Source organism: Nannospalax galili, unplaced genomic scaffold (genome assembly GCF_000622305.1).
Source record: "Nannospalax galili isolate Female #2095 unplaced genomic scaffold, S.galili_v1.0 scaffold54, whole genome shotgun sequence".
Classification (NCBI taxonomy): Eukaryota; Metazoa; Chordata; class Mammalia; order Rodentia; family Spalacidae; genus Nannospalax; species Nannospalax galili.
Window position 1 is genome coordinate 12,258,347 of NW_008341028.1, and position 10,429 is coordinate 12,268,775.

Consider the following 10,429-nt stretch of genomic DNA (forward strand, 5'->3'; position numbering starts at 1 on the left):
TCACAGACTGGGGAGCCCCCCCCGCCGCCCCCCTGCTAGGCTCTGCCAACCCTGTCACAGTACATCTCACCATTTTGTGATTCTTCTCTCCAGCGTAGGGCTCAGCTCTGGCAGAGCCTGACCTGCCAAAGAACTCAGGGCCAGGCTTTGAGAGAAGCTTGGCTGGCATCGAAGTGATGCACAGAGTACACACAATAAAGTGAAAATAAACGTGAGCACAGGCAAGTGAAGAACACAGGCAGTTGTTATCTGCAGGGGCGGGTGGTGTTTTCATGCTGTTCTGGGTAACACACATCCACACTCAAATGTCAGGAGAATACAGACAGGTTTATAAACAGACTGACTCTGTGTCTAATAAATGTCTTCTGATCAGATGGAATCTTCCATCTGTACAGAAAGTGAGCCTAGAATGAGCGTCAACATACAGGACATGGCCTGGCCCTGGACAAGATCTAGAAGTAGAGAAAGAGTGGGTCGAGGGGACACTGAATGGGACTTGAAGGAGGGGCAGGGACAGGGCAGGTGGAGCAGGAGCCTACTCACTCAACCTCTTTGCTCTGTCCTTGGAACTTCCCTCAGGCTCTGTCCAGAGCAGAGCCCTGTGGGGAGAAGCCATAGCTGAGCATCAGTCCTGGGGCTAGTATCTGTCACCTTGAGGGCTCAGGGAAACCCTGCACTGCCCAGAATACACACCTGTGGGGTCAAGTTCTCCTGCCTCCACTTGCTGCAGAGTCTCACCAAGGTCTGTCTGGGGCCACCTGAGAACTTCCCTCCTCCACATTGTCACCCCCAAATGAGGCGTCAGGCTACCTCAGAGTGAAGAAGAACCTCCCTGTGGACCCATCCTTCCCCTGCCTCCTCCCTCCATCCTGCTAACTTATCACCCATCATTCCCCTCAGGATGCATCCACCTGCTTTAAGACAGAAGGACACACAGCCAAGAAAATAAAATACCAGGCTCTGCACTGACTTGAACCTGCCCTTCGGGCTCTGGGTCCCATCCCTTCAGCTGACCCCTCTATAGGCAGCAGCAGTCCCTCTTCCTGGGCTCTAGCTGCCCCTCTGGCCCAGGCTCCCCCAGCTGTCTCACTGGAGACTCCAGGGTGGATCTACATTGACCCACACCCACTTCCAGCCTCACCCTCTCTCTCTCTCCCTGGCCCTTACTCCCATGTAGCTCCCATTTTTAAATATTTTATTACTTTCATTTTTATTTTATGTGTATGAGTGTATTGCCTGCATGTGTGTAAGTGCACCTGTGTGATGTAATGCCCTCAGAGGTCAGAAGAGGGTATCGGAATGAGAAAGTGCTCAGTCAGGTTCAGGGACTGTGCCTTGGCTTTGGCTGTCATGTGGAACTGGAAGCCTATCCACGGGGGGTCTTAGGAGCTTCCTGATAGGAGTGGGGGACAGAGAGGAGGACAGGTGAGAGGCCTGTAGCCTCGATCGTCTGAGGCTCCAGAAAGTGGATCATCCTGCAAAGCCCCTGAGCTGACTTTCTAAATCCCCAAGAGTGCTTCCCTGTTATGGGGAGGGTTAACCCCACTTACATAGGGCCATGCCTCACCCTTCTGTCCCCTTAACTCCATGATCCTTCTAGAACCTTTCTGGTAGGTCCCCAGGCTCTAATGCTGGACTAGCACTGCCCTATCCCACCACGTGAAGATGGGACCCCCCGCCCACATACATACCATTCCTTCCATGATGGGCCTAGGGAGGAGGCCAGGAGGGGCAGAGTAGCAGGCACAGGAAAGAGTATTTACTGGGTGTTACTCCAATCTTCTCTGTTACCCTACGAAAGATGAACACTTGCTATTTATTAAACTCTTAGCACAGGCAGGTATCAAAACTTTTTTGTTTATCTGTTTTGTTTTTATTTGAGATAGAATCTCACTATGTAGCTCCAACTAGCCTCAAACTCACAGAGATCTGCCTGCCTCTGCCTCCCAAGTCCTCCTGATCAAAGGTGTGCACCACCATTCCTGGCCAAAACATGTTTTGTGCATTGTTTAGTTCCATTTTCCCAGCTACACTGTAAGACAGACTCTTGTGTCATCCACAGAGGAAACTGAGGTTCAGAGAGGTTAAGTCACTTGCTCAGGGATGCCTGGCCTGTGACAGAGCAGGGATGTGGAGATGGATCTGTCCCTCTTTCTGTAGGGAACCTAATACCAAGAGTTATAGACTCGACTCCACTTGCTCTCTGAAGAACCATGGTAGGTTTGAGCTGGGAAGAGGGACCTGGGGGCAGCAGAGCAATCCAACTTCCTGGGACTGAAGGCCAGGCCAAGGGAGGAAGTTGTGGGTATAAGGGAGCTCAGAGCCCGCTCCAGGTGGCAGTGTTGTCTCTCCATCCTGACCTGCAGCCTGACACTCCAGGAAGTGAGAAAAATGCCTGCCAGCTGCTCTCCTGCCTCCAGCTGCTGCTCACCCTACTCCAGTCTTGTCCCAGAGGCACCTGGCAATCACTAGCCATCCAGGGGGCAAGTCCTCAAATCATGGCCCCCAAGCAGTCCTTTATCAAGAGATCAGCAAAAGAACCACCAGGGTGGAGGTAGACTGCCCAGGACCCAAAGTGAGCACCTGCGTGCAGGGACCCAACAGGCACAGTGTACACAAAAACAACTTACCTTCAAACAAGTACCAATTGCCACAAAAACATTGTTCTTGGGGAGGCATGATCCACACACCTCAAGATTTATCACTGAGCTGGGCATGGTGGCACACATCTCCTTAAGCCCAGCACTTGGGAGGCAGAGGCAGGTGGATATCTGTGAGACTGAGGCCTACATAGCAAGTTCCAGGCCAACTGTGGCTACAGGAATACCCTGTCTCAAAAAGACCAAAAAGAAAGTCGTTTGGGGGCCTGGAGCAATGGCTCGGAGGTTAAGAGCACTTGTTGCTCTTGCAGGGAACACAAGTTTGATTCCTAGCACCCACATGGTGACTAAAAACCATCCATCATAACTCCAGCTCCAGGGGATCCAACACCCTCTTCTGACATCCCCAGGCACTGCACAACACAGGTACACGTACATGCAGGCAATACACTCATACACAGAAAATAAAATTTTCTTTTAATTTTGTAAAAAAGATTTGTAATTGAAAGAGCATAAAGTCTGAGTCAGGCCCTGCACCTCAGGGGGAGGGGGAGCTTGGTCCCCTGCAGTGTGTGTAGGGACAGCAAAGGATGGACAGGACCTAGGGATGTTAGGAAGCCTGGGCACTGGTGTGAAGACAGAAGTGCTGACTAGCCCCTGGGGGACACCTTGGTAATGCTGCAGGTGCAGCCAGTTGATCCCCTGTGGAGACAGTAAAGATTAAGCAGATCATGCACTAGGCTCAGAGTCTGTGCTGGGAGAAATCTGAAGCCAAAGCTGTTAGAAGCCTCAGAAGGTAAAAAAAAAAAAAACAAAAAAACACTTGACTGAGAAGGGACCAGGAGGCAGGGGAACAGAGAAGAGATAAGCACAGACAGACAGAGGTAGAGATCCAGTCAGTGACCAGCAGTCTACCCTCAGGCAGGGGACAGAGGCTGTCCTGGGACCTGCCATCACTGATGAGCTCCACCGCATTGTCTGTAGCTGTGACCACCTCCAGGAAGGAGTCTCCTGGCAGGTGGAGCCTGGGGGAGGATCCAACAGGTATGGTTTTCTTGGGGGTGAGTTCTGGGCCCCTAGGGGGAGAGAGCATGGGCCATGGGTTTTTCAGGGAGCCATGAGAGACACTTGCGCAACTTAGTCTCAGCCTTAAGGCTGCAGGCTAGCGTGAGGGGGCCAGGCGTTGGCAGTCCTAGAATCCTAAAAACTCAAGACTTGAGGGTCAGGAGAGTAGGACTGAACATTGGCGCTGCTGGGAAAGGAAATGTGCTCTTAAGGCAGCAAAGAGATCCCTGGAGGTGATATGGAGACTGTTCTGATGGGACCCTGACACCTCCCACAGGGAAGGAATGGGGCTTGGGAAGTAGAGGCAGTGTGAGTGTCTTACTGGAAATTGGCTATGGATGGAAAGGGGTGGAAATAAGGGATCTGGGGTGTCTAAGCTGGGGCTGCTTTTCCAGATTGGAGTGGCGTGGGTATGTCAAGAGGAAGATGGAAACCTGTGGACAGGGAAAGGGATCGGGGGGCGGGTGCAGCCGCCCTAATCCAGCCCTGCCCCTCAGGCATGGGCCCCTCACTCCAGTGCCGTGTGTGTGGGGACAGCAGCAGTGGGAAGCACTATGGCGTCTATGCCTGCAATGGCTGCAGCGGTTTTTTCAAGAGGAGTGTGAGGCGGAGGCTCATCTACAGGTGCGCCCAGCCTTCCTGACTCGCCCCCAGTGTGTGTGACAGGGGTGGAGGTTGCTCTGGGAAGGTGGAAGTCCTAGGGCCTTGGAATAACCCTGACCCCCAGGAGCTCCCTGTCTCCTGCAGGTGCCCGGTAGGGGCAGGGACGTGCCTAGTGGACAAAGCCCATCGCAACCAGTGCCAGGCCTGTCGGCTGAAGAAGTGCTTACAAGCAGGCATGAACCAAGATGGTGAGTGATGGGCAGTGAGGTGAGAAAGGAAGAAGAGACAGGAGGTGTCACTGGGGGCTGGGGGTGGGGGTCCTGAGCCTCCCTGCCTCTCCAGCTGTGCAGAATGAGCGCCAACCCCGAAGCGCAGCCCAGGTCCGTCTGGACAGCATGGAATCAGGCAGTGAAACCCGACCTGAGCCCCTGGTGGCCTCCCCAGCCCTGGCAGGGCCCAGCCCCTGGGGCCCCACACCAGCATCTACAGCCAGAGCCCTGGGCCACTACTTTATGGCCAGCCTCATCACAGCCGAAACCTTTGCTAAGCTGGAGCCAGAGGATGGTAAGCGGGAGAGCAGAGGGCATGGCTCTTCACACCCACCTCACATTGAGCAGGCACCAGGGTCACAACCTTCTCCTTCAACAGCTGAAGAGAATATTGATGTCACTGGCAATGACTCCGAGTTCCCCATGCCACCCTGCAGCCTGGACAGCATCCATGAGACATCGACTCGGTTGCTCTTCATGGCTGTCAAATGGGCCAAAAACTTGCCCATGTTCTCCAACCTGCCCTTCCGGGACCAGGTACACCACATAGCCTGCCTGCTGCATCTGAGCCAGGCATAGTCAGAAGCCGCAAGTCAGTCAGCTTGAGAATGCGTATACCCCTGGGCTGGAGGGATGGAGGTACACGTGGCTCAGATGGTGACAGTGGGGTGCTCATCTCTGAGTTGGGGATGATCAGGCCAGTGGCAGAGGAGGCACACATATCTCTGGGGCAAGGATGCTGGCCTAGAGTCTCGGACATGAACTGAGCTTTTGACTCCCTGGGTCAACTTTCCTCCTGCACAGACCCTCTGGCCTATAGCTTTTCAGTGTGGAACAAAGCAATCTGCATACCATGAACAGCATTGTAACTGACTTTGGGTCCCTCCTTTGGAGCACAGGTGCTCATGACTGCAGACCTGAGTGTCAGCCCAACCTTTCCACATCTGGAAAGATGTTCTGGGCTTCTGATAGGTAGGCAGAGATCTCAGGATGATCCAGAAAGAGAGTGCCAGAGAGAAGCTGACCCTCAGCCAGGGTGTATGTTTCAAGGGAGCAGCTCAGAAGAGACAGCCAGTCTCTTGAACTCAGCCTGACCCTCCTAGGACATCTTGAGGCTGATCAAGTTCTGTAGGCGCTCTGCTCATTCTGAATGGCCTGCTGCACCTCTGGATGGAATCCATGACGTATCTGAGAGCCTAGCATAGCTGAGCCAGAGGCTGTGTAGGTAGAGGTCAGAAGAAGGTTCTAGGCACCTCAGAGTAGCCCTTCCACTCCTGAAGAAGGTGGCAGCAACTCTAGGCTAAGGAGCTGGATCTGCTGTGACACGTGCGCCCTCTCTGAGCACAGGTGATCTTGCTGGAAGAGGCTTGGAGCGAGCTCTTCCTTCTGGGAGCCATACAGTGGTCTCTACCTCTGGACAGTTGCCCTCTACTGGCCCCAACAGAGGCCTCTGGCAGCTCTCAGGGCCGACTCACCCTGGCCAGTGCAGAGATGCGCTTCCTGCAGGAAACCATCTCCCGTTTCCGAGCGCTGGCAGTGGACCCCACAGAGTTCGCCTGCATGAAGGCCCTGGTCCTCTTCAAGCCAGGTACTGAGTCCTCGCCCAGGCCTTCCAGAGACTGGTTGGGACTAAATAATGAGGTTTCTGGTGACTTCCTTCTGCCTGCCTCTCCACAAACCCACATGGATATAGATGTGTACAGTCAGTCTTCTTTTGAGGAAGCGGGGCAGAGAAAAGAGATGTGGCCTGACTCTATTCCTGAGGGCTGTCTGGAACAAGGCAGGCTCCTGGAAAAGAGCTCACTGGTACTGCTTGTCCCCAGAGACACGTGGCCTGAAGGATCCTGAGCATGTAGAGGCCTTGCAGGACCAGTCACAAGTGATGCTCAGCCAGCACAGCAAGGCTCACCACCCCAGCCAGCCTGTGAGGTGACAAGATGGCCTGCTCATTTACCCCACCTCCTTCCTCCTGCCCACCTCTCCCACACCATCTCCAGGCTCTTCTGTTAAGACAGGATGAGGGGGGGTCAGTCATCCAGCATCTGTCCAACATCTCTTGTGGATCAGGCCTTAGGAGTGGATCAAAGACAAAGTTTCTGCCTTGCAGGGATGCCCAGCACAGTGACCACAAGAAAGATAAGAACTGCCCTAGTCAGATATGGAGAGTGATCTATTCTGAAGGGTTAGCAGATGCCAGGCAGCACTGAGAGAGGTATTATTATTATTATTATTATTATTATTATTATTATTATTATGTCTCAGCCTGGCCTCAAACTCAGGTTTCTTCTGTCTCTGCTTCCCAGATTCTGGGATTACAAATGTGCCCTATTGTAATTAAGCCTAGCCTTTGACAGGGACCTTGTGTCTCCAGAGCAGGGCTAATTTGGGAGGAAGGGTAGGGTCTAACAAAAGAGAAAATCTTACTTATCAAGGTGGAGAGACTTCAGCATGACACAGTCTACACAGGAGTCCAGTGTGGAAAGCCACTTGCTGTCAGGAAAGCAGGAGATTAAGCCAGAGAATTACCCTGGGATCTATCAGACTGGGGCTTTGAATGTCCACCGAAGGCCACATCTGACAAGGCAGAGGGGAGCCCCTGAAGGTCTGTGGGAGGAAGCTCTCACACAGGATTAGACTTCATCCAAACTGCTGTTGCAGTGAATACAAAGGGTACTCCTGGGGAGGGCAGATCAGCTACCATACTTCCCAGGAGATTCCATGGGGCCATAGGGAGTGAGACGTGGACAGCAACCCAAGACTCTAGAAAGGGACAAGTGTGGCACTTGGGTAGAAGCAAGGGATGAGCCAAGAGATGCTGTTTGGAAGCCAAGGGTTGTTTTGTTTTGGTCTTTTTGAGACAGGGTCTCCCTAAAGCCCCAGCTGGCCTGGAACTCACTATGGAGACCAGACTGGCCTTGCTTTCACAGAGATCCACCTGCATCTGCCTTCCAAGTTGAGAGGAGTTTGGAGGGAATATGCCAAGCTGTGGGGGAGGTGTGGAAGGCATCCCATGGAGATCTGTGGAAAAGCCAGCTCTGCAACTGTATGGATGCGGCAAGTCTGTACTGAATTGGCGGTGCTAGTTGCAGGTAGAGGGTCCCATCTTCGTCCAGCACCAGAGCTTCTGCTGGTGAACAGAGGAGCCATGAACTACTAGGACTAAGGCCTGACATAAGGAGGGTCATCACAGACACCTAGACACTAGTGACCTTCTAGGTCAAGTTTCCTTTGAGACCAGCTCTCAGAGACTCTAGGGCCTGTTGACCATGTGCCATCTTTCAAGAATACTAAAGAAGACTTCCTATGTAGGGACAAAGGAGATGATTCAGTCAGTGTCTGCCAAGCACATGTGAGGACCTGAGTTTGAATGACCATGCGTGGTGGGGTGCATCTGCACCCCAGCACTGGATGGGATGGAGACAGGCATATCCCTGAAGCTTACTGGCCAGACAGCCTAGCTGAACTGATGAGTTCCAGGTTCAGTGAGAGAGTGTATCTTCATAAAGTAAGGAGGAGGGGCTAGGGAGATGGTTCAGTGGGTATTTGCTGTGTAAACATAAGGATCTGAGCTCAAATCCCCAGCATCCCCCCATTAAAATTCTGGCCTTGGCTATTGTGTGCCTGTGACCCTAGTGTTGGGCAAAAGAGACAGGTGGATCCCAGGAGATCGTTGACTTGCCAGTCTAACAGAAATGGAAAGGTTCAGGTTCAGTGAGAGACCCCGTTTCAAGGGAGTAAGGTGGGAAGTGATAGAGCAGGACACCCAATATCTTCCTCTGGCCTCCATGGATATACACACCAATACACACATGCACTCACATGTATATACTACACACACACGCACACACACACACCCTGTGTTGCTTCTGCAGTAGTTCATTACTTACTGTAAGCAGAACTAAGTGTTACCATGGTGTTTTTTAATTCTCTAGGTCAGCATATTTTAATTTTCTAAAACTATAACACCCAAGAATAAATGCAGTTTCTGTTATAGCCCAACTTACACAGACATTGAAACAAAGTTCCACTAATACCTACACTAACTTTACGTGATTTGGTCTTTTTGAGACAGGGTTTCTCTGTAGCCCCAGGCTGACCTGGAACTCACTATGTAGCCCAGGCTGGCCTTGAACAAACTTTGTAGCTACGGATGACCTTAAACTCCTGATCCTCCTGACTCAACTTCCAGTTCTGGGACAACTACAGGTGTGTGCTACACAGTTTATATGGTGCTAGGGATGATACCCAGGGTCTCATGCATGCTAAACAATACTTTACTAACTGAGCTACATCTTCAGCCCTATTTTATTAATTTTATTTTTTAAAAGTCTAGTTATGACCTGTTACCTACCATTCTCTACCAGGTGGGTCCCTATCTAGTTTGAAATAATTCTCCAGTAGACTTCACAGTTCCTTCTTCCTCCTACTCCCTAGATCAGAAAGGCAGGAGAAGGGAAGGCAGACAGAGGGGTGCCTGACTGCTCACACACTGCACATGAGAGAAAAAGGCTTGAGGTGGACAAAGCCCAGTCTGCGGATTAGTTAGTGGTGGGCATAGCTCTCCAGGTGGAGTGGAGCCAGCAGCTGCCCCAGGGAACTCAGCCTCAGCCTCCCTGGTGATGGGCACTGATCCAGCTATAGGCCAGGGACATCTGATTCTGAATCTTTGTGTGTGTGTGTGTGTGTGTGTGTGTGCGTGCGTGCCCTGGGAATCCCCTCTTTACCAAATGGTTATTTGAAACTAAAGTGAATTTTTGCCCTAGGTATCTCAGACAACCAAAATCTTTGATTTCAGAACATTTCCAGTAATAGTTACTATCAGCCATAGTGTTTCACAGACAAGAGTTCATATTCTTATAAACATATGTGTAAAATGAATATAATTTTAATTATAAAGTTCATAGATCACAATATGTTTACAACCAGGATTGATAATAGTTTCTTACAGGCTGGGGAGATGGCTCCGTAGGTAAAGTGTGAGGACTGGAGCTCAGGTCCCTGGAATCCATGTAAAACCTGGGCAGACATGGTGGCTGCCTGTAATGCCAGCACCCAGGAGGCAGACAAAGGGGTTCCCTTGGGCAAGCTGGCCAGCTAGACTAGCTGGAATTGGCCAGCCTCGGGTTCAGCAAGAGGCCTTGCCTCAGTCCATAAAGTAGAGAGTGGGGGGCTGAAGACACCTGAAGTCAAAGTCCAGCTTCCACAAGCATTCGCACACATGCACACCCCCCACACACATGTGAGCATGCATTACACACATGCAAATACAAAAACTTTAATAACTTCTCACTTTGTAATCTTGACACATAATGAATAATACTGAGTCCTTGAGTCCCTGTTTTCATCCCATCCCTTAACACAAAGGGAAGGTGGGAAGGAAGGAGTCCATTCTAGAGCAGGGTTTTGCCCTGAAATCCCCTGGCTGGCCCTGAGCTCCTCTTACCTCTCCCCTCCTCCTCTTCCCCTGCCTTGGCCAGGGGGCACTGTCCCACAACTAATGCTCAGAAGCTGACATGAAGCCTGACCAGTGTCCTCTCTCCGGCTCTCAGGTTTGGGAAATTGCTCCTCTTGCTCCCATCTTTGAGGTTTATCACATCTGAACGCATCGAGCTCCTCTTCTTCCGCAAGACCATAGGGAACACACCAGTGGAGAAGCTGCTTTGTGATATGTTCAAAAACTAGCGGTCATGTAAAGCACATTCATAACAGGCCCAAACTGTGCAGGCAGAGGAAGCACTGACTGACTGCTATATTCATAGGAAATGAACTGTGGGTCCATGTGACAGCAGATCAATTTCACAGGCATAGAGCTTGGAAAAGAAGGGGCTTAAGCTGTATCTAAACAAAGTTGAAGACGAGAGAGGGGAGAGAGAGAGAGAGAGAGAGAGAGAG

At 51.5% G+C, this 10,429-nt stretch overlaps 1 protein-coding gene across 1 annotated transcript; it reads left to right on the top strand.

Annotated features, from left to right (window-relative positions):
* Positions 1–3,553: 3,553 nt before the first annotated feature.
* Positions 3,554–10,219, top strand: Nr2e3 (nuclear receptor subfamily 2 group E member 3). Its single transcript, XM_008836409.2, has 8 exons — positions 3,554–3,644; positions 4,163–4,289; positions 4,413–4,516; positions 4,611–4,832; positions 4,917–5,074; positions 5,885–6,125; positions 6,361–6,466; positions 10,087–10,219. Exons 1-8 carry the CDS (start codon positions 3,560–3,562, stop codon positions 10,217–10,219), a joined length of 1,176 nt encoding a protein of 391 aa, XP_008834631.1. The 5' UTR covers positions 3,554–3,559.
* The last annotated feature ends 210 nt before the right edge of the window (positions 10,220–10,429 follow it).

Bases quoted from the DNA above. Each gene is read 5' to 3' on its own strand.
- Nr2e3 (XM_008836409.2), top strand. From the start codon at position 3,560: ATGAGCTCCACCGCATTGTCTGTAGCTGTGACCACCTCCAGGAAGGAG. The intron at 4,517-4,610 runs GTGAGTGATGGG...CTGCCTCTCCAG, and splicing joins AGCAGGCATGAACCAAGATG to CTGTGCAGAATGAGCGCCAA. The intron at 5,075-5,884 runs GTACACCACATA...CTCTGAGCACAG, and splicing joins ACCTGCCCTTCCGGGACCAG to GTGATCTTGCTGGAAGAGGC.